This window comes from Staurois parvus, unplaced genomic scaffold (genome assembly GCF_062004578.1).
Source record: "Staurois parvus isolate SC_StPar_1 unplaced genomic scaffold, SC_StPar_1.0 ptg000020l, whole genome shotgun sequence".
In the NCBI taxonomy this organism is placed as follows: domain Eukaryota; kingdom Metazoa; phylum Chordata; class Amphibia; order Anura; family Ranidae; genus Staurois; species Staurois parvus.
Genome location: NW_028317816.1, coordinates 8070597 through 8095005, shown reverse-complemented (window position 1 = coordinate 8095005; position 24409 = coordinate 8070597). Strand labels below are relative to the sequence as shown.

Below are 24409 nucleotides of genomic sequence, written 5' to 3'. Positions count from 1 at the left end.
AGGATGGCCAGTGAAAGCAGGTCAACGCGGGATCATGGGACAGGTGAATGGCTGTTGTTTTAAAAGTCAGCAGCTACAGTTTTTGTAGCTGCTGACTTTTATTTTTTTTACAGAGTGAGTGGAACGCCACTTTAAATGCACCAATCAGGGGCACCTAGGTACAAAAACATCACTTGCAATGCCCATGTTACATACCACCACTCACACCAGAGTGAGAGCAATAATTCTACGCCCATTATTCAGGATAAACTCTAAACTGATGACCTGTATAGGCTTTTAAATTGTGCCCATGGAAAATATAGGGTACTGAAGTTTGTGATAATTTTGTGGACACATACAAATTTAAAGCTGGTCATGTTGGGTATCTATTTACTCAGCACAACTTGACATTTTATTTTTTTTACCAAAAACTGGATATTATAATGCATTTGTGTGAGCTAAAATAAACTTGAGTGTATTTTTACTGAAGGTTTGTCTTGGATAAACTTTTGTGCAAATATCATGTGAATATAAAAATTGGAAGTACTTTTTTTTTTTCCAGGGTGTCTGCTTTCAGAAAATATATAATGTTTGGGGGTTTTAACTTATCTTCAGGCCTAAAATGAATTTTAAAATGTGTTCAAACACACAAAAATGGCTGTTAGCGAAAGGGTTAAACAAATATAAATCTACACTTTTTTGAAACTTGTATGTATGAGTACGACACACTGGGGTGTTGTACAAAATGTAGAACAAAGAAAGATTTTTTTTTCTTTATGGATTTAGATCCCAGTTGCCAAGTTTGCAATTCAGACCAAAAATATAAACTTGCTTTTACATGTGGGCAACACAGTAACTTTCTTACAGTTTTTTAAAATCAGCCTCACTGTACAACACTCAGAACAGCTTCACGTTTGCCTATGTATGACTGAATGCGATCATATTACTCCCATTACATACCCGGGCACAAATGACGATAAATACCAGCAGGACAACTGGAAGTAAAAGGGTCTTTAAATATCTCCATGGTGTCTAAAATTAAACAGAAATGAGGTTGCACTGGATTAAGCATACTCAAAACATACAAACACAGATTTTTCATTAGCGTAAAGTGTGCCTTTATTAACATAATACCAAAACAACTCTCCGGGCTACCTGTGTAACTTTGGTTAGACAAGTTAGAAAACATGTCATGATTGCAATTAGTCCTCCAGAGGCAACTGGTGATGATAACCAAGTCAAATATTGTGTCTATGGCAGCTGTAATAGGTAGTAAAATGTGGTCAAATGTTGCCTGAACTTCCGACTGCCTATGCCCAGGGGTACCCCAAGACAAGTGGTTTTCTTTTACTTTATTTGCATAAGCATTTGCCATTAATCCCCTTCCTCCTATATTTTGAAAAAAAAAAAGTATATATTTATATATATTGTTTTTAGTTAGTGAGCAACTTTATTAAGAAAAAGAAACAGAAAAAATATTGAAACATATCTAGAATGAAATGGTATGTTTGGTACAGTTTCTTGATTAGGTATAGTTCAATACAGCACATGTGAAGTTGCAAATTTCACAATGCAAGCAGTGCACAGCAATACATAAGCAATTATAGCTGTTCGCAATGCAGTATAAAATCTCTAAGACTCCATTCACATCTGAGCATTTTGTGAACATGTGCAAAATTGTATGTTTTTGCGTGTGTTTATGAGACACTTGAAAATCATGTGTCATGCCACGCATTGTTATTGTCACCCCAAATGCGGCAAGTGGACGCATGTTTTTTTGAGTGGAAAATCATTTAACAAAAGACAAAACACACAGTTAAAAATGTGCAAAGCTCAAACGCTCAAATTGCTACTTTGGCATGCTTGCTTTGCATAGGGCAGCCAACTGATATCAATGGGTTGCCCTATGCATGTGGCAAAAAATGCACACATATACACTGTATTTTTGCACTCATTCTCAAAACGCCTATGTGTGAATGCAGCCCTAGGGTTAACCATATAAGGGATCAATGGCATATACTTTTGTATATAGCAAGGATGAGGAGACAGTGTTCAGATGACTAGGTGCTAGAGGAAACCTATCAAACTCAGGAAGATGAGGCATAAAGTGGTATTAACAGTTTCCCATCTGCCTTATAGCAGAAGTACTGCTACAGGGTAGCACCGGTGCGCAAAAGCATGCACATGTATGTGATTTTGCAGTTCCGGGTAGGGGGCCCACGCGCGCGCCCTACCCATGCCGCCATTCACGGCCTCGGCTGTCAATCACCGGACTCTGCCCAGCAATTACTCGTCGGCGCCTGGTGATTGCTGAGCATCTCCGACGGGGGGGGGGGGTTGGTGGGGAGAACTGTTTGTACACAATACAGTTCTCTCTCCTGTCAGCTCCTGCACACTGCTTTGCATGGCACAGCCATACAAAAGCAATGCGCTTGCAGTGAAGCACTAACACAGCACACTATGTAAAATGGTCAGTTCCCCCCCAGTGTCAGAATGCCCACCACAGTCCCACAATAAGTCACTGATCGCCGCCATTACTACTAAAAAATAAATAAAAACCCAGTATACAGTATATACCACCATTTGTAAACGCTATAACTGTCCCATAAACCAATTTACACATATTGTGATTTTTATTTTAGCAAAGACATGTAGCAGAATACATTTTGGTTTAAATTTATGCCGAAATTTGATTTTTAACATTTTTTCACTGGACGTTTAATAGCAAAAAGATAAAAATATATATTTTTTTCTCAAAATTGACGGTCTTTTTTTTTTTTTATAGCACAAAAAATAAAAAATTGCACAGGCAATCAAATACTACCAAAAGAAAGCTCTATTCGTAGGAAAAAAAGGACGCAAATTTAATCTGGGTGCAGCGTTGCATGACCACGCAATTGTCAATTAAAGTAACGCAGCGCCATAATGCAAAAAATGGTCTGGTCAGGAAGGGGGGTAAATCCTCTGGAGGGCAAGTGGTTAAACCCAAAACCAAAAATGTATTATATTCTCCCATCAACAAAAACCAGGGGCGTCTCCATTGCTATACATAAACGTCTCCAAGTCCTCTCTCTGGAGCACAAGGTTGATCTCAATGGTCAATATATTTTCTTAAAGTTCATGCTTGGAATATACTGTGGCTAATTTTTATATACCGAACTAGGATCAAATTACCTCCATGACTCGCTACCTGCGCTTGCTGGCAGATTTTGCAGAGGGAGCGGTATTGCTGGGTGGCGACTTCAATGTAGCCTTGGAGCCGTTCGTTGATTCTTCTTCCAAACGTTCCCATCTGTCCTATAGTCAGCTTAGGCTCCTTAGGAAACAACTCCATGACTATCGTCTTCTGGACCTCTGGTGAACGCTCTACCCCAAGGCCCATAACTACACATTTTTCATCAGCCCATCAGTCCTACAGCAGAATCGACTATTTCTTTACCAGTTCCCATATACTTGTGTGGTGTCCATCCCTAGATATCAGATCTCTCATATGGTCAGACCATTGTCCTCTATTTCTGACCCTGTACCCTCCGCAAGCACCCCCATTCTGAATGGACCTGGCGTCTTAATGATACCCAATTAGCCGACTCTACATGACCTGACATAAATGCTCTCCTTCCCAGGAACTGCTTTGCTTCCATATCTGCCACCATATCCTCGTTATTGCAACTTTTTGAGGTTTCTCATAGCATATATCAGCTTCGCTTGGCCTTTAGCAGATACCGTTTTGGTGATAAATGTGGTCAACCATTGATACAATCTCTATACCCTCGCTCCTCTCAAATACTCATCTCCAGCATAAAGACTCCTATGGGCAATCTGTTGGACTCTTGACAGCCCCTTTTGCATTGAAGAACTGTTGGGCGCTATCTTGGCGACCCCCTCGGGCAAACGTCCAGGGTCCGATGAGTTCACTCCCAAGTTCTAGAAGACTTCCAAAGATGTTTTTTCCCCTTTCATGTTACATATGTTTAACTTCATCTCTGCGGAGAAAACCTTTTCTAACACAAACCTTGAAAGCTCATATTTCTCTTCTTCCTAAGCCAGTTAGGACTTGAATCTCTGCTCCAGTTATCGACCCATTTCTCTGGTTGGCGTGGATGTTAAAATCTATCCTGAAATGATTGCCACCCTCCTGAAGCCTCTCCTCTCAGACGTGATACATACAGACCAAGTAGGATTTGTCCAGGGAAGGGAGGCCCACGATAACACCTTGAAAACCCTTTTGGTCATGAACCATGCTCAATCTGTCAGACTACCTGTTTGCCTTCTATCCATTGATGCCAAGAAGGCGTGCAATTGGATGGGGGGACGTTTTTAGCCTACACGTGATCTCAAATAGGATTGGATACTAGCTTGCAGAAGAGGATTCTTTCCCTCTATACCTTGCCTAATGCTGGGATCCGCCTAAATGGTTCCCCAATGTTGAGTGTCCCCATAACTAATGGCACCCGGAAGGGATGTCCATTATCCCCTCTTCTGTACGTCCTGGTTTTGGAACACTTAGCAGTAGCAATCCGTAACAACCCCAATATCACCGGTGTATTCATTGGCTCGGAAGAGGCGATATTAGTTCTATTTTTTGCAGACGATTTACTGCTCTACATTTCCAACCTGCATACGTCTCTGTCTTTTATCCTAGCAGAAATCCAGCGGTACAGTGAATTCAGCAACATCAAGGTCAATCTTACAAAATCTGAGATTATGAATGTGTTCCTGCCTCTACATAAAAGGTGAGAGAAACGCAGGATAGCTTCTCTTTCAAATTTTGTTCTGGGAACCTCAAGTACCTGGGCATCAGAATCCATTCTAATCTTTCTCAATTATATTCTGAAACTTATACACCTCTACTTCAGCACACCTTGAAGGACCTCCAGAACTATGATCGATCCTTATACTTATAGTTTGGCTGGATCAACATACTAAAAATGGACATCACACCTTATTTCCTTTACCTCTTCCAAACTCTGCCTATAGCTACCCCTCAGCCCTTCTTCTTCAAACTGCTTTTACGAAGTTTATTTGGGGCCCACAGAAGCCAAGATTACACAGAATATCTCTAACTCTCCCTAAATACAAGGGTGGGGCTGGGTGCCAGAACTCCATTTATAAAATATTATAAGTGAAATAAGTGCTTATAAGTGCGATCAAGGCTCCAAAACATCAGTGCAGAGACGTTTTGGAGCCTTGATGGGGCTATGCTGCTGGGGATGATACTGCCATCTTGTGCATAATTAGTACATTACTGGATGTTCATCATACCTGGCGCGGTTATGCACCTATTGAATGTGAGTGCATTTCTTATGTTTATTGTGCAATAAAAGTTTTTAAAGGATAAAGTGCTATGTTGAGCTTTTGTTTATGAGGAATACGGCTGACATTAAGGCGGTTATCTGGAAGGGGCATCCTGGGAGCCATTATTCAGCAAGTTGATCTACACAGTTCATATATTTGGGACCAAAAGCTCAGTTAGACCAAAACATTGTAAAATGTGAGGTCACAACGCTAAAGGTGAGCAGATTTGTGGTGGAGGCTGTTTTGCACTGGAGTTCTGTGACAGCTGCACATGGTGGTCGTTATCTTAAGGAGGGTTCACAGAAGAACATTAAATTGATTGGACTTTGTTTAATTATTCAGTTATTTTTAATATAATTTGTTTGAGTCACATCTCTGTTTTTTTGCTTTTCTCTGTATTTCACTTATCATTTAGCCCACCAAGACATGGGTTGTGTGCACTAGTGGCTACAGCATTTGCATTTCACTTATCAAACGTAGTTATTTATTTAAATTTACCATAGTAAGCGCTTGAGTTTTTATTTATAATTTTCAGACCTCCATTTACACCATGCGGCAGCAGTTCTCACCTGCTTGTTGAACTAGTTCCACCACTCGTCTACCAAGCATTTGGTGTCAATGGAACAAACCACCATGTGACCTTCTTGCTCTTCCCTGGATGGCTTTGGAGTTTAGGAGCCCTTCCTCCTTACCACTCCTGACTAACCATCTCTTGCACACGTGGGACAACCTGACCCTGAAACTTGATGTTTCCTCACTTGTCGGCTTTATGATCCCTTTATTTGGAAACCCTCAATTTCTTCCAGTTCTATCTTGCTCTCATTTCCTTCTGTAGAACAAAAACACTCACAGGCGACTAACGCAAATACTTCGCAAGGGACGTCTCCTACCTTTTCAACCTTCCCATGCCTTGGGATGAGCCTCTTTTGCCCAATGGATGGAGTATAGACAACTTTGCTCTTTTTTCCATGCTCTTCCTAACAAATTACTGACCAGTGATCCTATAACATTAGAATCACTTCCTGCAATATCTTTCTCCCGTACGCCCTTTTTCTGCAATCTACCAGATTCTTCTAAGGTCCACCCCGATCTCCCATCATATACATCCACATAAGTGGCTGATACTGATGCTCAATTGTCTGATGAAGAATGGACGAAATAATTTGCAATTACTTTGTTTGTCCCTAGCCAGCAAAGAACAGGAAACCAATTTCAAATTGTTTACTAGGTGTTACAGATGTACCACCTTACTTCATAGGATTTTTCCCTTCACTCCTGACCTATGCTGGTGTTGTGACGCTGCTCTTGGTTCCTTGCGCAACATTTGGTGGGAATGTCCTCCCATTCAAGCTTACTGGCATCTCATACTGCATGTTTATACCACAGTTACAGATTTGGCAGTCCCAAGTACACCCCAGATTGTTCTGCTTTCTCTTTTGCCTGGCTCTTTCAAACATATTAAACGTGGACTTTTAAATCAGTGTCTGACTGCTGCCAGATTGACCAATCCCCGCCATTAGAGAACATCCTGCATTCCGATCCTTCTGGAGTGGGTAAAGGAGATAGATAATATTGAATGTATGGAGTCACATCTGGCACAGGAATTGGGAAATTATGAACTGAACGCTGTCATCAGATATGGCTCCATTGGAATATATATAGGGAATCTTCTGCTTTGTGAGACCTCTTGGTCAATTAAATGGGAGTCTGTCCTTTGGGCCCAACTGGGAGATTTCCTCCCAGGTGAAGGTATCTTTACTCCTCCCCCCCCTCCCCCTTTTTATTTCTTTCCTTTATCTCTGGCGCTAGACCAGATAGGACAACAGATGGTTCTCATTAGTACATCCCATCCATCTTCCTTCAGGACTAGTCTCCATCCACAAGCCTTGTTTAGCTCTTAACAGTTTAACTAGTGATCTGTTGTCTTCACTGGTTGTGATGCTTGCACCCTCCTTGGGCCTAGGTATTCATTTATTGTATGCCATTTTGTATATAGTCATGGGCTCTGTACTTGGTACTGGACACGGTCATCGCCCAGGACAGTTATTTTCGTTTTATTATCTATTTTTTCTTTATGTCTGTTTATCTTGGTTATTATTGTATTCCCCTTTTTATTATTTTTTGTCCCCCTCCCTCTAATCTAAGCTTGTATTTTATTCTCTGCATTTTATTTTTACTGTCTTTATTGGATGCTGTTCTCTATGTATTCAATATAAACCCTTAATAAAACTTAGATTGAACAAAAAAATAATAAAAACAAAAGAAAAAAAAAAATATTATATTGCAGCTTGCCAGTTCTTAGATATGGTGGTTGCATGCGTTTTCTTTTTTAGGCTTTTCTCCTTTATTTTCACCTGGTGATCCTGCCAGTAAGTCTGTTTTTTCAAGCTATTCAAAGTAGCATTAGAAGGGTTGAGACAAACCGTTTAACACTGATTGGGGTGCTTACATTGATCACATTATATTTATGTAAAGTGCTAAAGTGTTAGCTGGAGTTTGGCTTCAATGTCTTAGGCAAGTCTATCTAAATCTACTAGTTTAACACTACCCTATCTCCAGGCTGACTAGGCTATTATGCAACCCCCCCCAAAAAAAAACCAAAAACATGTCTACATGAATATGTTATACGAAGAGCAAGAATACACACAGTACCTCTTTCTCCATGAAGTCAAACTCAGGAGCACAGGTATACATCAAAGTGTCAAAATCCTTGTAGCTGGTAAACTTTGATTTTAGTATGTTGAATATATGTGCCTGGAAAAAACAGACAAATGGTACATTCCAGTATTTTTAAAAGTAATTACGAACATCATTTCTCAGTGGTCGCTGCATCACTCATAAGTCTGAAGAGTGTTCTGAAGAGTGTTCTAGACTTAGAAGACATCTTGTGACTACAGTCATGGCCGAAATTGTTGGCACCCTTGATATTTTTCCTGAAAATCAAGTATTTCACACAAAAAAGGTATTGCATTAACACATGTTTTGCTATACACATGTTTATTCCCTTTGTATGTATTGGAACAAATATAAAACAGAGGCAGAAAAGCAAATATGACATAATGTCACACAAAACCCCAAAAATGGGCTGGACAAAAGTATTGGCACCCTTAACTTAATATTTGGTTGCACACCCTTTGGAAAACATAACTGAAATCAGTCGCTTCCTATAACCATCAATAAGCTTCTGACACCTCTCACCCGGAATTTTGGACCACTCTTCCTTTGCAAACAGCTCCAGGTCTCTCTTATTGGAAGGACACCTTTTCCCAACAGCAATTTTAAGATCTCTCCACAGGTGTTCAATGGGATTTAGATCTGGGCTCATTGCTGGCCACTTCAGAACTCTCCAGCGCTTCTTTGCCATCCATTTCTGAGTGCTTTTTGACGTATGTTTGGGGTCATTGTCCTGCTGGAAGACCCAGGATCTTGGACGCAAACCCAGCTTTCTGACACTGGGCCCTACAGTGCGACCCAAAATCCTTTGGTAATCCTCAGATTTCATGATGCCTTGCACACAGTCAAGGCACCCAGTGCCAGAGGCAGCAAAACAACCCCAAAACATCATTGAACCTCCACCATATTTTACCGTAGGTACTGTGTTTTGTTCTTTGTAGGCCTCATTCCGTTTTCGGTAAACAGTAGAATGATGTGCTTTACCGAAAAGCTCTATCTTGGTCTCATCTGTCCACAAGACGTTTTCCCAGAAGGCTTTTGGCTTACTCAAGTACATTTTGGCAAACTGTAGTCTTGCTTTTTTATGTCTCTGTGTCAGCAGTGGGGTCCTCCTGGGTCTCCTGCCATAGCGTTTCATTTCATTTAAATGTCGACGGATAGTTCGCGCTGACACTGATGCTCCCTGAGCCTGCAGGACAGCTTGAATGTCTTTGGAACATGTTTGGGGCTGCTTATCCACCATCCGGACTATTCTGCGTTGCAATCTTTCATCAATTTTCCTCATCCGTCCACGACCAGGGAGATTAGCTACAGTGCCATGGGTTGCAAACTTCTTGATAATGTTGCGCACTGTGGACAAAGGCAAATCTAGTTCTCTGGAGATGGACTTGTAACCTTGAGATTGTTGATATTTTGCCACAATTTTGGTTCTCAGGTCCTCAGACAGTTCTCGTCTCCTCTTTCTGTTGTCCATGCTTAGTGTGGCACAGACAGACACACAATGCAAAGGTTAAGTGAACGTCTCTCCTTTTTATCTGCTTTCAGGTGTGATTTCTATATTGCCCACACCTGTTACTTGCCCCAGGTGAGTTTACAGGAGCATCACATGCTTGTAACATTCTTATTTATCCGCAGTTGTGAAAGGGTGCCAATACTTTTGTCCAGCCCATTTTTGGAGGTTTGTGTGACATTATGTCGAATTTGCTTTCTTTCCTCCCTTTTTTTGTTTTGTCCCAATACACACAAAGGGAATAAACATGTGTATAGCAAAACATGTGTTAATGCAATACGTTTCGTGAGAAATACATGATTTCCTGGAGAAATATCAAGGGTGCCAACAATTTCGGCCATGACTGTATGTTCATTTAGTAGATGGAATATTTACTTTAAGAGTGGACAGTACTTGGAGTATTGGATTCTCATCAGGGCAATGTCAGTATGAGGTTTACACAATCTCACATTTTCTATGGATTTCTAAGTGACTGCTGGTCTTACCTGTGATCTAAAACACACAGCTGCATTACTTTTTGATCAACTGAGCTCTGGAATTTGTGTCTATTTGACTCTATACTTTAATAATAATTGAACCTCATTTGTGGGCACAAGCCTCAATGATTCAGCTCTTGATGTAAATAGTTGTGAAATATAGTACTATATAAAGAAATAAAGAGAAGTCAATGATACGCTGATGAAAAGCTATCTGTTCCATCAATCTAAAAGCATGATTAAAACAAAAAATTTTTTTTTACAGAAAACACCATCTTGGCTAAAAAAATATTTGTTACGTAATCTGTTTTTTTTTTAATTTTAAATCACCTTTCCATTTCAATTTGGCATTACAGAGGGCATTCAGAACTCAGTGTGTAGTATACTTCCAGAAAATTCCTGCTTGCCACTCATTGTTCTCTATGGGGAGGCGAATGTAAATGGACATGTGCCCGTTTACACTAGCCTGCATCCGATCCAATCCACTAAAACAAGATGGATAGGGGATCCGTTCCCCAACTGTCTAGTGGATCAGAACAGCTGGATATGTGGTCTGTTTACATCCAACCACACCATAGAGAATAATGGGCAGATGAGAATAAATGAGCTGCTCTGCTTGGCGAGTCTGCCCATATGAAAGAGCCCTTAAAGGTAAAATTTAAGGAATCCTCAGCACCATCCTTGGGTATTCTAATGTGGGTTTGAAAAAGGGTACTGCATATCTAAAAGGGATGCCAAGATGCAGATTTTCTTTTTTTTACAACACTAGGAAACATCTGTTTTTCTTAGCAGTTTGCAATAATTTCTTCAGTTCGGTATCCAGAGAACAGAGGCAGCTAAGAATTTGTTTGCAATGTATATAACTGGCCACCCAAAGATTGCCTTTTCCCCCAACAGACTGAAACGTTAACTAAAGAATCCGAAGATAAACTACTTAAACCTAAATGGGATTTCTTTGGGAAGGAAAAGTGGTCCATCATTCCATCATCTTAAGCCACTAGCGAAAAACTGAGGATTCATAGAGTTGGTTAAGGTTATAGTGGAGGTGCCCTGAAGGTATGTGTCCCCTAAAGCTTTGGCAGTGTCCAATCACCTGAAGGTATGTGTCTATAATCCAGGGTCAATGAATACTATGTCTGTGTCCTGTACTGTACAATTAAGGTACATTAGGTTACCCATAATAATAAAAGTAAACGACAACAACATATCTGAAGTGAAATATAAAAGGTGCAGCTCTAACGTAATGAATCAAATTAAATACTTCTAAAACATGTGCATATACATAAATAAATAAATGATAAGGTGAATAGAAGCAGCAATAGAACAATAGAAAAAATAGCAGCAATAATAAAAAGCAGACACAGTGAGGCGCTCTGATCAGCGCTACCAGTCCAAAGTGTGAGAGTTCATGAATTATTAATATAGCAATAATTAATATACTGATAAGTGTGGAGATGGTATCTATGACACTAAGTGGTCAGCGTTGGGTGATATAAAATGAATAGTGACTGATAGTGAACATATATCAAATGTTGAGTGCGATAAACAATAGTTATAAAAAAGTCCAGAACAAAAAAAAAAAAATCCGTGAACAGGTGACATCCAGTGCGGATGAATCCCTGAAAAGTATTCCTTTATATGCAATCATCAGAAGCGCATATAAAATGCGCATGAACAGCTGGTTTCTTCCCCAGATAAGTCAGGCAGCACACCCATCAGTCATAGGACCATGAAGGCCAGAATGAGCTCAGATAGGGATGATGACACCAAGCAGCATGCAAACCGCGATGAGAAATCCTAAGGAGTTAGCTCACAAAAGAGCCAGAGAAAATCGACTAATAGTGTAGTACTTTATTAAAGGTACAGAGTATCCACGTAAAGAGTACAAATAGTATAAAACAACTTACTTCCATATTAATAATTCATGAACTCACACTTTAGACTGGTAGCGCTGATCAGAGCGCCTCACTTTTTAATATTGCTGCTATTTGTTCTATTGCTGCTTCTATTCACCTTATCATCATCTATTATTTATTTATGTATATTCACATGTTTAAGAAGTATTTCATTTGATTCATTCATTATGTTAGCACTGCACCTTTTATATTTCATTCACTAGTGAGGATAGCAAGGGCAGTCCTTTAGTGCCAGCAGCTTATACCTTTCTACACACCCATAGTGCTCACTGACACTCCATATACAACATATTTGAAGTAACTAAGCAAATATGGTAACATTTAATACTTACATCATCTCTAACACCCAGTACCCTAGAAATGAGTGCTTTTAGGATTACGGTACCAAAAATCCAAGCCCAAATCTGTAAAATCTAGAAGTATAAAACAATGGATAAGGACAACAGTAACTAAAACCAGAAAAAAAATGGATGTTTTTTTCTACATACTTGCCTGTAATTTCTTGGAGTACATCAAGGGACACAGAGCAGGCTATTCATGACTATGTGGTTTATTTGCCACCTATAGGTGAATGGACACTGGCAGACCAATCAGAGAGGAGGTCCTCCCATATATAACCCCTCATACACAGAAAGTACTTTAGTATTTGTAGCAAGCATTGAAATTCCAGAAAGAGGGGCGGGACCTCTGTGTCCCATGATGTACTCCAAGAAATGGATTTTACAGGTAAATATGTAGAAAAAAAAAATAAAAAAAAATAAAAAAAAAAATCACATTTTCGTTATCGTACATCATGGGACACAGAGCAGGCTATGTGGGATGTCCTAAAACAATAAAGAAATTTGAGGGGAGGGTGACACCATGATAGCCACCGTCAATAGTCATTCAGGACCTATTCAGTCATTCGTAACAAACTGCAACCAAAGGCAGAATCCTCTGCGGCTCCTCAAGGATTCTTCTCCTTGTCCAGCGAGGCTTGGGTACCATCCATTTTAGCTCATAGCCTTCCAAATGGATCTGATTAAAGTCCCTGTTTTTCTAATGGAACCAAAGGCCATTCAGCCATTCGTAACAAACTGCGGCCAAAGGCAGAATCCTCTGCGGCTCCTCAAGGATTCTTCTCCTTGTCCAGCGAGGCTTGGGTACCATCCATTTTAGCTCATAGCCTTCCAAATGGATCCGATTAAAGTCCCTGTTTTTCTAATGGAACCGCTCTGGACTTTCAGGTATGCTCCAAAAGCACAGTAACACTTTCAGTGACCATCCACCTTACAAAAAACCTGGTGAAAAAAAAATGGAAGTACTTCCTGTATAGGAGGGGTTATATAGGGGGGGACCTCCTCTCTGATTGGTCGGCCAGTGTCTATTCACCTATAGGTGGCCTATAACCCACAGTCATGAATAGCCTGCTCTGTGTTCCATGACGTACGATAAAGAAATACTATTGTTTTTAAAGTGTGGCTTCCACTTTTCTACCTAGATGCACAGCTGAAGGCTGAGACTAGCCATGAAAGAGGATGGGCTACCAATGCTGGGTGTGCAAAGTATATAGATCTAATAGCTGAACTGTGGGATGTACTTAAACATGATTTGTTTTTGGTTAATCACAGTAAAAACATGCCAAATAGGGCTTCATTTAATTTAGATAGGTGACGAGAACCTATATTTCCTGTGTCCTAAAGAAATGGTCTCGGAGGACCAAGACTAGTTATTAGTATGGGCTATAGGGTCCCTGCAGTTGACCTTTTTCCTGAGACTCACTAAAAATGTATTGTACTGTGTCTGCAGTGGCAAACATTTTTTGTAGAGGAGCAGGGCCTAGCTTCCTCATGTCAGTCTATCCTTGTCCCTGTTAATGGTAAACTGATGTGTGCTGAGGGCAGGGTTCTAAAGGCAGCAGAGGCACAGATTTTTAGACTGCAGCAGCACGGGCCAGATAGAGAGCTCAATAGGTAGCATAATGCCCACTGCAGAACAATAACCAACGAAGGAGTTACATCCCCAAGTGTCATTACAGTGCTCCGGATGACACTCCAAGTTTCTTAAATTTATGAAAGGCAGGAGTGAGTGGGATATACCTTTGGTAATCTCACATTGCAGAGCAGGAAATTAACTTCAACTTCTGAATGCAGATTCAATGTAAAAGGTAGATGTTTCAAGGTACCTTTAAGCTACAATTAACTTTACTACTTATTCTATTCCAATACTACAAATAAATCATACAGCAATAGCAGTCTATTGCTCTACCAAAATTAAATACACAAATAAAACAGGCGAAAGTTGTACAAAAGCTTACCCAACTCACAAACTTATTCATTTTAAGGCTCGCAATTATTCTCTTCTTAACAATCAGCTGTAAGATATATAAAATAAATAAATAAAAAGTGTCTTTAGAATGCAAACATATTGGTAAGTTACGAATTTGCCATAAAAGCTAATGGAGCGCATCAAGATAACAGGGCTAAGTCACCACATACAGTTCAAAGAACAGGAGTTAATGCTATTCCCTTTTCCAAGTACTTACACAAATAATCAATAAGGATGAAGCATAATAGGATGTCAACAGCATGGAATTTCCAAACATCAGTATTACACAAAGTGCCAATGAAACCTGAAGACAAGTCAGAAGTAGTGTGTTAACTTGGAAGAAATGTAAAGGTCATGCAGAGGAGCAGTACAATAAATGATGCTGAAAAAATACTTGTGTCTATGAAGTATAATATTTTACAACTGATAATCTAGGTTTTCAAGTGCACATTATATCCACTGTATGGAGTATTACAAAACTGCTATTGATATAAAAAAAAAAAAACAGCCAACAACTGCTCGCCCTAGTCTAACTTTGAACATTTTATCAATATTGTCTACCAGTCTGAATGACACGCACACCTGCTGATTTTGAATGTTTGCCCACTCACAAAGAAATGATCAGTTTAAAAATCGAATGGTAGGTGTATTGTAACACTGAGAGACAGAATAGCAACAAAAAATTCAAAAGAAATGCACGTCTAACAAATTATGCACTGATTTGCTTGTTCATGTGGGAAATAAGTATTTGATCCCCTATCATTCAGCAGGATTTCTGGCTACCAGGTGTCTTTCATACAGGTAACAAGCTGACATTAGAAGCAGTCTCTTAAAGGGAGTGCTGCTAATCTCATTTTGTTACCTGTATAAAAGACCAAAGAGCTGTTCAAGGATGTCAGGGACAAGATTGTAGACCTACACAAGGCTGGACTGGGCTACCAGACCATCGCCAAGCAGCTTGGTGAGAAGGTGACAACAGTTGGTGCAATCATTCGCAAATGGAAGAAACCCAAAACAACTGTCAGTCTCCCTAAGTCCAGTGCACCATGCAAGATCTCACTTCATGGAGTGTCAATCATCATGAGAACAGTGAGGAATCATCCTAGAACTACATGTGAGGATCTTATCAATGATCTCCAGGCAGCTGGGACCACAGTCACCAAGAAAACAATTGGTAACACACTACGCGGACAAGGATTGAAATCATGCAGTGCCCACAAGGTCCCTCTGCTCAAGAAAGCACATGTCCAGGCCCATCTGAAGTTTGCCACTGAACATCTGAATGATGCAGAGGAGGACTGGTTGAAAGTGTTGTGGTCAGATGAGACCAAAATCGAGCTCTGTGGCATCAACTCAACTCGCCATGTTTGGAGGAGGAGGAATGCTGCTTATGGCCCCAAGGACATCATCCCAACTGTCAAACATGGTGGTGGAAACATTCTGCTTTGGGGGTGTTTTTCTGTTAAGGGGACAGGACAACTGCACCACATCAAAAAGGGATGATGGATGGGCAATGTACCGTCAAATCTTGGGTAAGAACCTTCTTCCCTCAGCTAGGGCATTGAAAATGGGTTGTGGATGGGTGTTCCTGCATGACAATGACCCAAATCACAGGGCCAAGGCAACAAAAGAGTGGCTCAAGAAGAAGCACATTAAGGGCCTGGAGTGGCCTAGCCAGTCTCAGACCTTAATCCGATTGAAAATCTGTGGAGGGAGCTGAAAGTTCAAGTTGCTAAATGTCAACCACCAAACCTTAATGACTTGGGAGAGGATCTGCCAAGAGGAGTGGGCCAAAATCCCTCCTGAGAGGTGTGCAAACCTGGTGGCCAACTAGAGAAAATGTCTGACCTCTGTGATTGCCAACAAGGGATTTTCCACCAAGTACTAAGTCATGTTTTGTGAAGGGGATCAAATACTTATTTCCCTCATGAACATTCAAATCAGTGCATAATTTGTTAGACATGCATTTCTTTTGAAATATTTGTTGCTATTCTGTCTCTAAGTGTCACAATACACCTACGATTACATTTGTAGACTGATCCTTTCTTTGTGAGAGGGCAAACATTCAAAATCAGCAGTGGATCAAATACTTATTTCCTTCACATACATACATACATACATACATATATATATATATATATATATATTTTTTTTTTAAATAATAACAATAACAACATCGTATAAATGTGTGATATAGAAATCCTTACCATGTGTGTATACAGAATTTTTAAAAACTTGTCTGAATCAAGGCAGCCAATGAGATATACAGCAAACAGTGAGGCAATCTGGAAAAAAAATCAAATAATATATATCATGCTGCTGCTAGATTTACAGATAAGGGCTAAAGCCTTAATTTTATCTGCTTATATTTTGCTTTCCCTGGTTCCTCATTTCCCCCCTCCACCAACATGCTACTGAAATGAGAATAGTTTTTTTCATAGATTCAGTGATGGTATCACTGGGTCTCTTTGCTTTTCTATGTACTGCAGACAGGCATTTTCATAAAGTCAATAATTGCATAGCAACACAGTTTGGTTATAAAAAAGTAAGGTCAATCAAGATTTGTCATAAAGAACATTAACCACCTCCCGCCCGCCATATAGTAATATGACGGACGCAAGGTGGTTCTCTCGTTGTGGGAGGACGTCATATGACGTCCTCCCATTCTCACCGTGCATGCGCAGCTCAGGGAGCACGTAGCGTGCCGATCGGCAGTGTGCTGTGTCCCTCGGACACAGCGAATCACCGATCACGGAAAGAGCCGAATATGTCGGCTCGGTCATGTGATCAACTGTGTCCAATCACAGCTGATCACACGTAAACAGGGAAATGCCGGTTATCTGCATTTCTCTCCTCTCGAGCTGTCACGCTGACAGCTTGAGAGGAGAGGAGAGCCGGTAATCGGCTTTCCGCGGAGGGGACATGTACACCGATCATCAGGGCACTGATGATCAGTGTACCCTGATGATCAGTGTAGCCCCAGCAGTGCCAGCTGTCAGTGCTCATCAGTGCCTCGTGCCAGTGCCCATCAGTGCCACATATCAGTCCCTACCAGTGCACATCAATGCCACATATCAGTGCCCATCTGAGCTGCCTTTCAGTGTCACCCATCAGTGTCAGTCAGTGCCGCCTATCAGTGCCACCTATCAGTGCCACATATCAGTGCCACATATCAGTGCTGCCTTTCAGTGCCCATCAGTGATGCCTGTCAATGCCCATCAGTGCCAGCTACTAGTGCCTCCTCATCAGTGCCACCTATCAGTGTCCATCAGTGCAGCCTATCAGTGCCCATCAGTGCAGCCTCATTAGCGCACATCAGTGAAGAAGAAAAATCACTTATTTACAAAATTTTATAACAAAAACTAAGAAAAAACTTTTTTTTTTTTCAAAATTTTCAGTGGTTTTTGGTTTGTTTAAGAAAAAATAAAAAACCCAGGAGGTGATTAAATGATAAAAATTTCATATGGGTACAGTGTTGCATGACCACGCAATTGTCACTCAAAGTGCGACAGCGCTGAAAGCTGGAAATTGTCCTGGGCAGGAAGGGGGTATAAGTGCCCTTTAGGCTTGTGGTTAAAAACATATTTACACAGTTTATTTGCACTGAATCATATATACTGGTATTATCTAGACTATTCATCATAAGTAGTATAGCAACAGTACAACAGTATAGTATAGTAGCTATGAAACTATGAAACACAGCTTACCTGTGTTAGAAGAACAAACTGGGCAAACTGCCATGGAAGCATAAAAAAGACATTAGAAGCACAAAGTGCAATCAGACTTCTTCTACCAATGTTCGTTGTCCTATAAAACAAACACCAAAATATTGTTATATCAGCAGAATCTTCCAATGAGAACTAAATTTTATATATATTTATCTGGACATGTACAATTATACTGTCAGCATTTTAAACTAATAAATCTTAAAAAGCCAAAAGCAAACATTAGGTGCTTACTTTTTAACAAGCGAACATATCCTGTTCTTTATGGTCTCTAATTTTGGGTGCAGTAGGTTACCAACAGAGGCTAATAATGACCATAAACTGGCAGATGTTTTTTGAATGAAGAGTTATGCGAAAAAACTTGTTCATACATTCAATAATGTCATCAGAGATTTGACAAATGTCCTTTGCAAGCACTTCAAAATTTCATTTGCTTTGGTGGCCAACCTGTGACCGTTTAGTATATGATGTGCAGGTCTCCAACCTGGGAACATTAGGGTAATAGCACTGACCTCTACTAGCCCAGTTTTGGATTGTCTTCTGTATCATATCCCCAGCCAAAAATGTAGAATGTTTCACAATCTCGAACCCTCATTTCCTCTTTTAGGTCAGCAGTTTCTGACAATCCTCTCAAGCATTGCAGACAATCCTCTCAAGGATTGCATATTTTGAGCCTTTTGTGTGAACCTTTGGTGAGGTCAGGGGCAGCATTTAGGTCCCCCCTTAGCTCATAAACTGAAAACCACTGCTCTATCCAGTGAAGGCACCTGATCGGGTAGTGGTGGGAAGCTTTGCTCCAAGAATTAGTTTGAAATCAAAGAAGCCGGGCTTTTAGTAATAGACTACCCCAGGATTCGAGTAATATACAGAAAAGAGCCTCTAATTAAAAGTAAAAAATAAGTGTTCTTAGTTTGAAACTGAACTCAGATTACCTCATGTTAATGGTATCACCAGGATGGGCAAATTCAGGTGCATTGAACAGTAAGCCAGTGTGGATTTTAATCCGAGAATTTCAGTTTTGGTCCGAGAACAGCTGGATGAAGGTTATTTACCCTAACGCACTGTCTGCATTAAGGTTAAAAAAACCCCTTTGTATTCAGCACCCCCTAATATTTACCTGAGGCCGACTTTGATCTAGCGATGTGCAAGAGAGCAGGGGTTCTCTTGGCTCTCTCCCTCCTCATTGCCTCACACATGCTGCTGTCAATCAAAGCCAGTAAGGAGGGAGCAAGGGGTAGAGTCGAGCAGTGCTCTGTGTGTCTATAGAGGAGCAAGCATGCGTGCTGCCATAGCAAGTAGCTATTTATGGGGGCACTTGGCAGACTGGAGGGGTCAGGAGCACTGGCAGGCGACCCGAAAAGAGAAGGATCAGAGTTGCGCTCTGCAAGACCATTGAACAGAGCAGGTAAGTATGACATTTATTTTTTTATTTAAATGTGTACAGTCACTTTAAAAAGGTATTGCTAAACCAAAGTATGCATAGCCAAAACATTTTCTTTTTATTGTCTAGTTTTAAAATAGGAGAGGGTTAAAAAAAAGCCTTTTTTTGCGGTCTGTGTATTATTAGTGAACTTTCCTTTTAACTTCCCTTTGGGTCTTTAAAACCGGAAGTGAAGGAAATTGCCCAAAGTTAGGAGAAATTCTCCTCTTGGACAGTCCCTTGTCCTTGGAACAGGTGTTCCCATTGGAAGGTTTCCCTGTACTTCTTGTTATATAAAATGTTGAATTTTCCCTCACTTTCTTTCTTGGTGACAATGGTCACCAGTACAAATACAGAGCAATAATAACTTGACAGAGATACTATAAAAAGAGATGCACTTTAATAACCTTTAATGTAAATTCAACCTTGCCCTATAGAACTTCTAAAATGGTTATGTAGATGTTTTATTCACAGAAACTAAAGATTTGGCCAGAATCTTAAAGGATCTGTTAGGGTGTAATTCTTGTCTTATGGGAATTTACTCATGGCATATTTATTTTAATGGTCTTGGGCTATGCATTTTTGCATTCCTGGGTATAGTACAGGTTTGCATTGCGCAGTCACCAAACAGATTCAAAGCAAGTAAAGCCCTCTCAACTATGAGGAAGAATTTCAAGGAGCTCAGCCTAACTATGCAGTGAGTTTGTAGCAGCAATTTGTTAGATTGTACAAGTAACCACAGAAACAGTAAAACGATGCCCTCATACATGAACAAGAAATGTGATCATGAAATAGCCTTTGCCAGATAAAGGTATTTTGCACTAAATACCAAATAACAGTACAGAGACTGGGCCTAAACAGATCACTAGGCCTAGAATTACAATTTTAGTTAAAATGTAGTTTTCTGTGATCTTTTTTTTCAGAATATCTGTAAAGATTCGTACCTTAAGATGTACGTAAGCAGCAACATCTGCAGGACAAGGAATGGATATGAAAAGCTTTCACGTAGTGGCGGAGTCCACATTACTCTTGTGCTCTATAGACAAAAGAGATTTAATTACACCTCAAACAGGAAAAAGAGAATGCTGTAAAACAAGGAAAAAGTACAATAAGATTAAAACTGAACAGCAGGGGAAAAAAAAAAAAGAATTCTCCATTTCAGTAGGGCTGACCCACACTGTAAGGGTTAAATGCTTGTTTACGCCTAGGGAAGCACATGATCCCCCCCTTTTGCAGGGTTTCTCTAAGCTGTAAGACCTATACCTGCAGCCTCTTTTCCCCTAAGCTCTGATGGTTGCAGGTTCTCTGCCATAATAAAGTCCAATGCAGAACCTCTGCAATGCGGGCAAGAATGCCAACAGACAGCACACTGCCAGAACACAGAAGAGTTGAGCTGCATTTTTACTACCTCCCAACCGCTCCCCCTGTAAAGGCAGCTGCACATGGGTAAAATACGCCATTCAGTAGGTTGCCCAACTGCAACCCATTCAAGCAAATGGGGCTGTGCTGCAACCAGTGGTGCATGTGTTTGTAAAATAAAATGCCTCCTCACTGGACATCTAACACCCTCTGAAAAGTGATCCACCACAGATTGCTCCTTGGAGGGTCAAGGCATGTGTATCCAAATAAGCACTTACCTCCACTGATCCTCCGCTTCCCCAGCATCCAGAGGATCAGTTGAGGTAAGGGATCATTCCCCCTGAGGAGTGATATGTTGTGGATTTCTTTGTGTTTGACAGCCAGAGGGGGAGAGGTTAAAGAGCAGAAAAAGACCCGAACCGGATATCATATGTACTCTCTAGCGCCTCAGGATATGCACAGCCAAAAGGGAAGCCAAGGGTACCAGGACAGCGACAACCAAAGGAAATGCTTCAGGGGTGCAGCCCCCCTCAGACGGGGAAATCAGCCACTGGATAGAGAGAAAACAGGTGGCGCACACACCTAGTGCATTATCCAAGGTTTATTGTAGGAGTGAAAGAATAATAGCTCCCCACCACCAGCTGTGAGTTGTCAGTGCAGGAAGAGGGAAGGAAGAAAAGTGCTTGAAACAACATCTCTGCTTTTATTGTGATTTTTAAAAATTGCTTCACAGTGACTGCAACTACGAAGGTTGGTCATCAGCTCTGAGGAAAGGGATTCGTCCCCGAAACGCGTCAGCCATTTGACCGCACTGACAGTGAGAACACCTTGCCTGCCGTTGTGGCCATTGTCATTTTTCTATGCTTTTTAGATACATGCCATGTGCGCCACCTGTTTTCTCTCTATCCAGTCTCTGAAGAGCAGAAAAAGCTCGGCTCAACAGCCTGTTTTACCCCACCCAACATTGAGTGTAAATTAAGCCTTAAACTGCTGTTCCCGGTCCCCTAGACATAATAAAACATTTAAACCTTGCATTACAGACCAGCCCCACTGCAAGGGAGGAATGTTCCTTACCCCGGAGATGACCTTTGAGATTTCCAGTTATTATATTTATATTCATTGTGACCATTACATAATACTATCAAAATAGTATTTGGTCATAGAACAGAATTCCTTGGTCCATTTTTATATAATGTTATTACTTGTGCTTTAATGTGGCTTATTATGCTTTATTATAGTATAAAACATTTTTTATCTGCTGTGAAATGTTTTTTCTCCAAATTGTCCTGAGTTCATAACATACAGTTAGGTCCATATATATTTGCCACCAGAATAAATTAAAACGAAACAATAAAAATGAATTTGAAGTGCAGACTTTCAGCTTTAATTCAAGGGGTTGAACATAAATGTCAAGTACAAATTTTAGGAACTGCAACCATTTTTATACACATGGACATTACCAAAGACTGGGTTTCCTCCTTTCTCATGCTTTGCCAGGCTCGAACTGCAGCTGTCTTCAGTTGTTATTTGTTTGTGGGTCTTTCTGCCTTTAGTTTTGCCTTCAGCAAGTGAAATGCATGCTCAATTGGGTTGAGGTCAGGTGAATGACTCGGCCATTGCAGAATATTTCACTTCTTTTCCTTAAAAAGCTCCTGGGTTGCTTTTGCAGTGTGTTTTGGATCATTGTCCATCTGTACTGTGAAGCGCCGTCCAATCAACTTTGCTAAATTTGGCTGAATCTGGGCTGACAGTATATTTCTAAACACTGCAGAATTTATCCGCCTGCTTCTGTCATATCATGAATAAACACCAATGACCCAGTGCCACTGGATGCATGCCCATGCCATCACACTTCCTCCACCATGTTTTACAGATGACGTTGTGTACTTTGGATCATGAGCTGTTCCAAACTCTCTCCACACATTTTTCTTCCCGTCATTCTGGTACAGATTAATCTTAGTTTCATCCGTTCAAGAATGCTTTTCCAGAACTTGTCTGGCTTTTATAGATTTCTTTTGGCAAAATCTAATCTGGCTTTTCTATTCTTCAGGCTTATGAATGGTTTGCACCTTGTGGTGAACCCTCTGTATTTGCTTTCGTGAAGTCTTCTCTTGATTGTAGACTTTGACAATGATATGCCCACCTCCTAGAGAGAGTCCTTCACTTGTCTGGATGTTGTAAATCGGTTTTTCTTTACCATAAAGAGGATTCTGCGATCATCCACCACTTTTGTATTCCATGGTTGTCCATGCCTTTTTATGTTGCTGAGCTCACCAGTGCATTCTTCTTTTGCTCAGAATGTACCAAACTGTTGATTTGGCCACTCCTAATGTTGTTGCTATCGCTCTGATGGATTTGTTTAGTTTTTGAAGCCTTACAATGGCCTGTTTCACTTGCATGGATAGCTCCTCTGAACGCATGATGTAGGTTCACAGCAATAGATTCCAAATGCAAATACCACACTTAGAATCAACTCCAGACCTTTTACCTACTTAATTGATGAAGAAATAACAAAGGAGTAGCCCACCCCTAGCCATGAAACAGTTTTTGATTCACTTGTCCAACTACTTTTGGTCCCTTGAAAATGGGGGGATGGCTACTCTTAAGAGCTGTAATTCCTAAACCCTTCCTCCAATTTGGATGTACATAATCTCCAATTAAACCTGAGAGTGTGCACTTTCAGCCCATATCCATTATATAACTATAGCTTGAATATGTTTTGGTAAATACTTGGAAAAAAAAAACAAAACAACTAAAATAGTGCCTGTGTCTAAATATATATGGACCCAACTGTAAGTATAAGAAACTATGCGGATGTGTGTATGAAGGACAGCATAAAGACTGTAGAGAAAAGGGCATCCGTATCTTAAATGTATATACAGAGATAAAGAATGCGTATAGCCAACAAACTGGAAATTTGTTGCACAGTCATGATATACAGTAATCAGCCTTAACTTTATGACCACCGACAGATTAAGTGAATAACACTGATTATCTCATTACAATAACACCTGAACGTTAGTTGGGATATATACGCAGCAAGAAAATATGTTGTCCATTAAAGTGGTTGTAAAGGCTGAAGATGTTTTACCTTCATGCATTTTAGGCATGAAGGTACAAAACCTTCTGTAGGCAGCAGCTCCCCCAGCCCCCTCAATACTTACCTTATCCATTCGATAGGGCATCGAAGTTTGTTGTACATGGGGCTGCGTAGTTATAGACCAGTCAGAGTGGCCATGCTGATCTTTGTCCACAGCCAAACTGCCTACAATGGGGACATGAGCATCAGAACTGGACCATGGAGTAATAGCAAAAGGTGGCCTGGTCACAATTTATTTTGCATCATGTGGATGGCTGGGTGCATGTGCACCACTTACATGGGAAGGAGATGCCACCAGGATGCTATATTGGAAGAAGACAAGCTAGTGGAGGGAATGTGCTGACATGGGCAACATTCTACTGGGAAACTTCTGGGAAACCTTGGGTCCTTTTATTCATGTTGATGTTACTTTGATACTCACCACCTGCCAAAAACACTTATGTTGACCAATTACACCTCTTCAAGGAACTGTTGACCAACTACACCTCTTCATGGAAACTGTACTCTCTGATGGCAGTGGCCTCTTTTAGCAGTAATAATGCGCCCTGCCACACTGCAGAAATGGTTCAAGAATCCTTTAACATACACGATGACGATTTTGAGGTGTTGACTTGACCTCCAAATTCTCCAGATCTCAATTCAATCCAGC

At 40.5% G+C, this 24409-nt stretch overlaps 1 protein-coding gene across 1 annotated transcript in view; it reads right to left on the bottom strand.

Annotated features, from left to right (window-relative positions):
• Window positions 1-24409, bottom strand: part of DPY19L1 (dpy-19 like C-mannosyltransferase 1) — a 108984-nt gene that overhangs the window by 42339 nt on the left and 42236 nt on the right. Inside the window, exons 9-16 of the mRNA XM_089687185.1 lie at window positions 20246-20337; window positions 17864-17963; window positions 16364-16441; window positions 14374-14460; window positions 14146-14202; window positions 12182-12262; window positions 7927-8028; window positions 940-1011 (exon numbers count right to left, since the gene is read on the bottom strand). Coding sequence (XP_089543311.1) covers window positions 940-1011; window positions 7927-8028; window positions 12182-12262; window positions 14146-14202; window positions 14374-14460; window positions 16364-16441; window positions 17864-17963; window positions 20246-20337 — 669 coding nt within the window. The remainder of the gene's footprint in view (window positions 1-939; window positions 1012-7926; window positions 8029-12181; window positions 12263-14145; window positions 14203-14373; window positions 14461-16363; window positions 16442-17863; window positions 17964-20245; window positions 20338-24409) is intronic.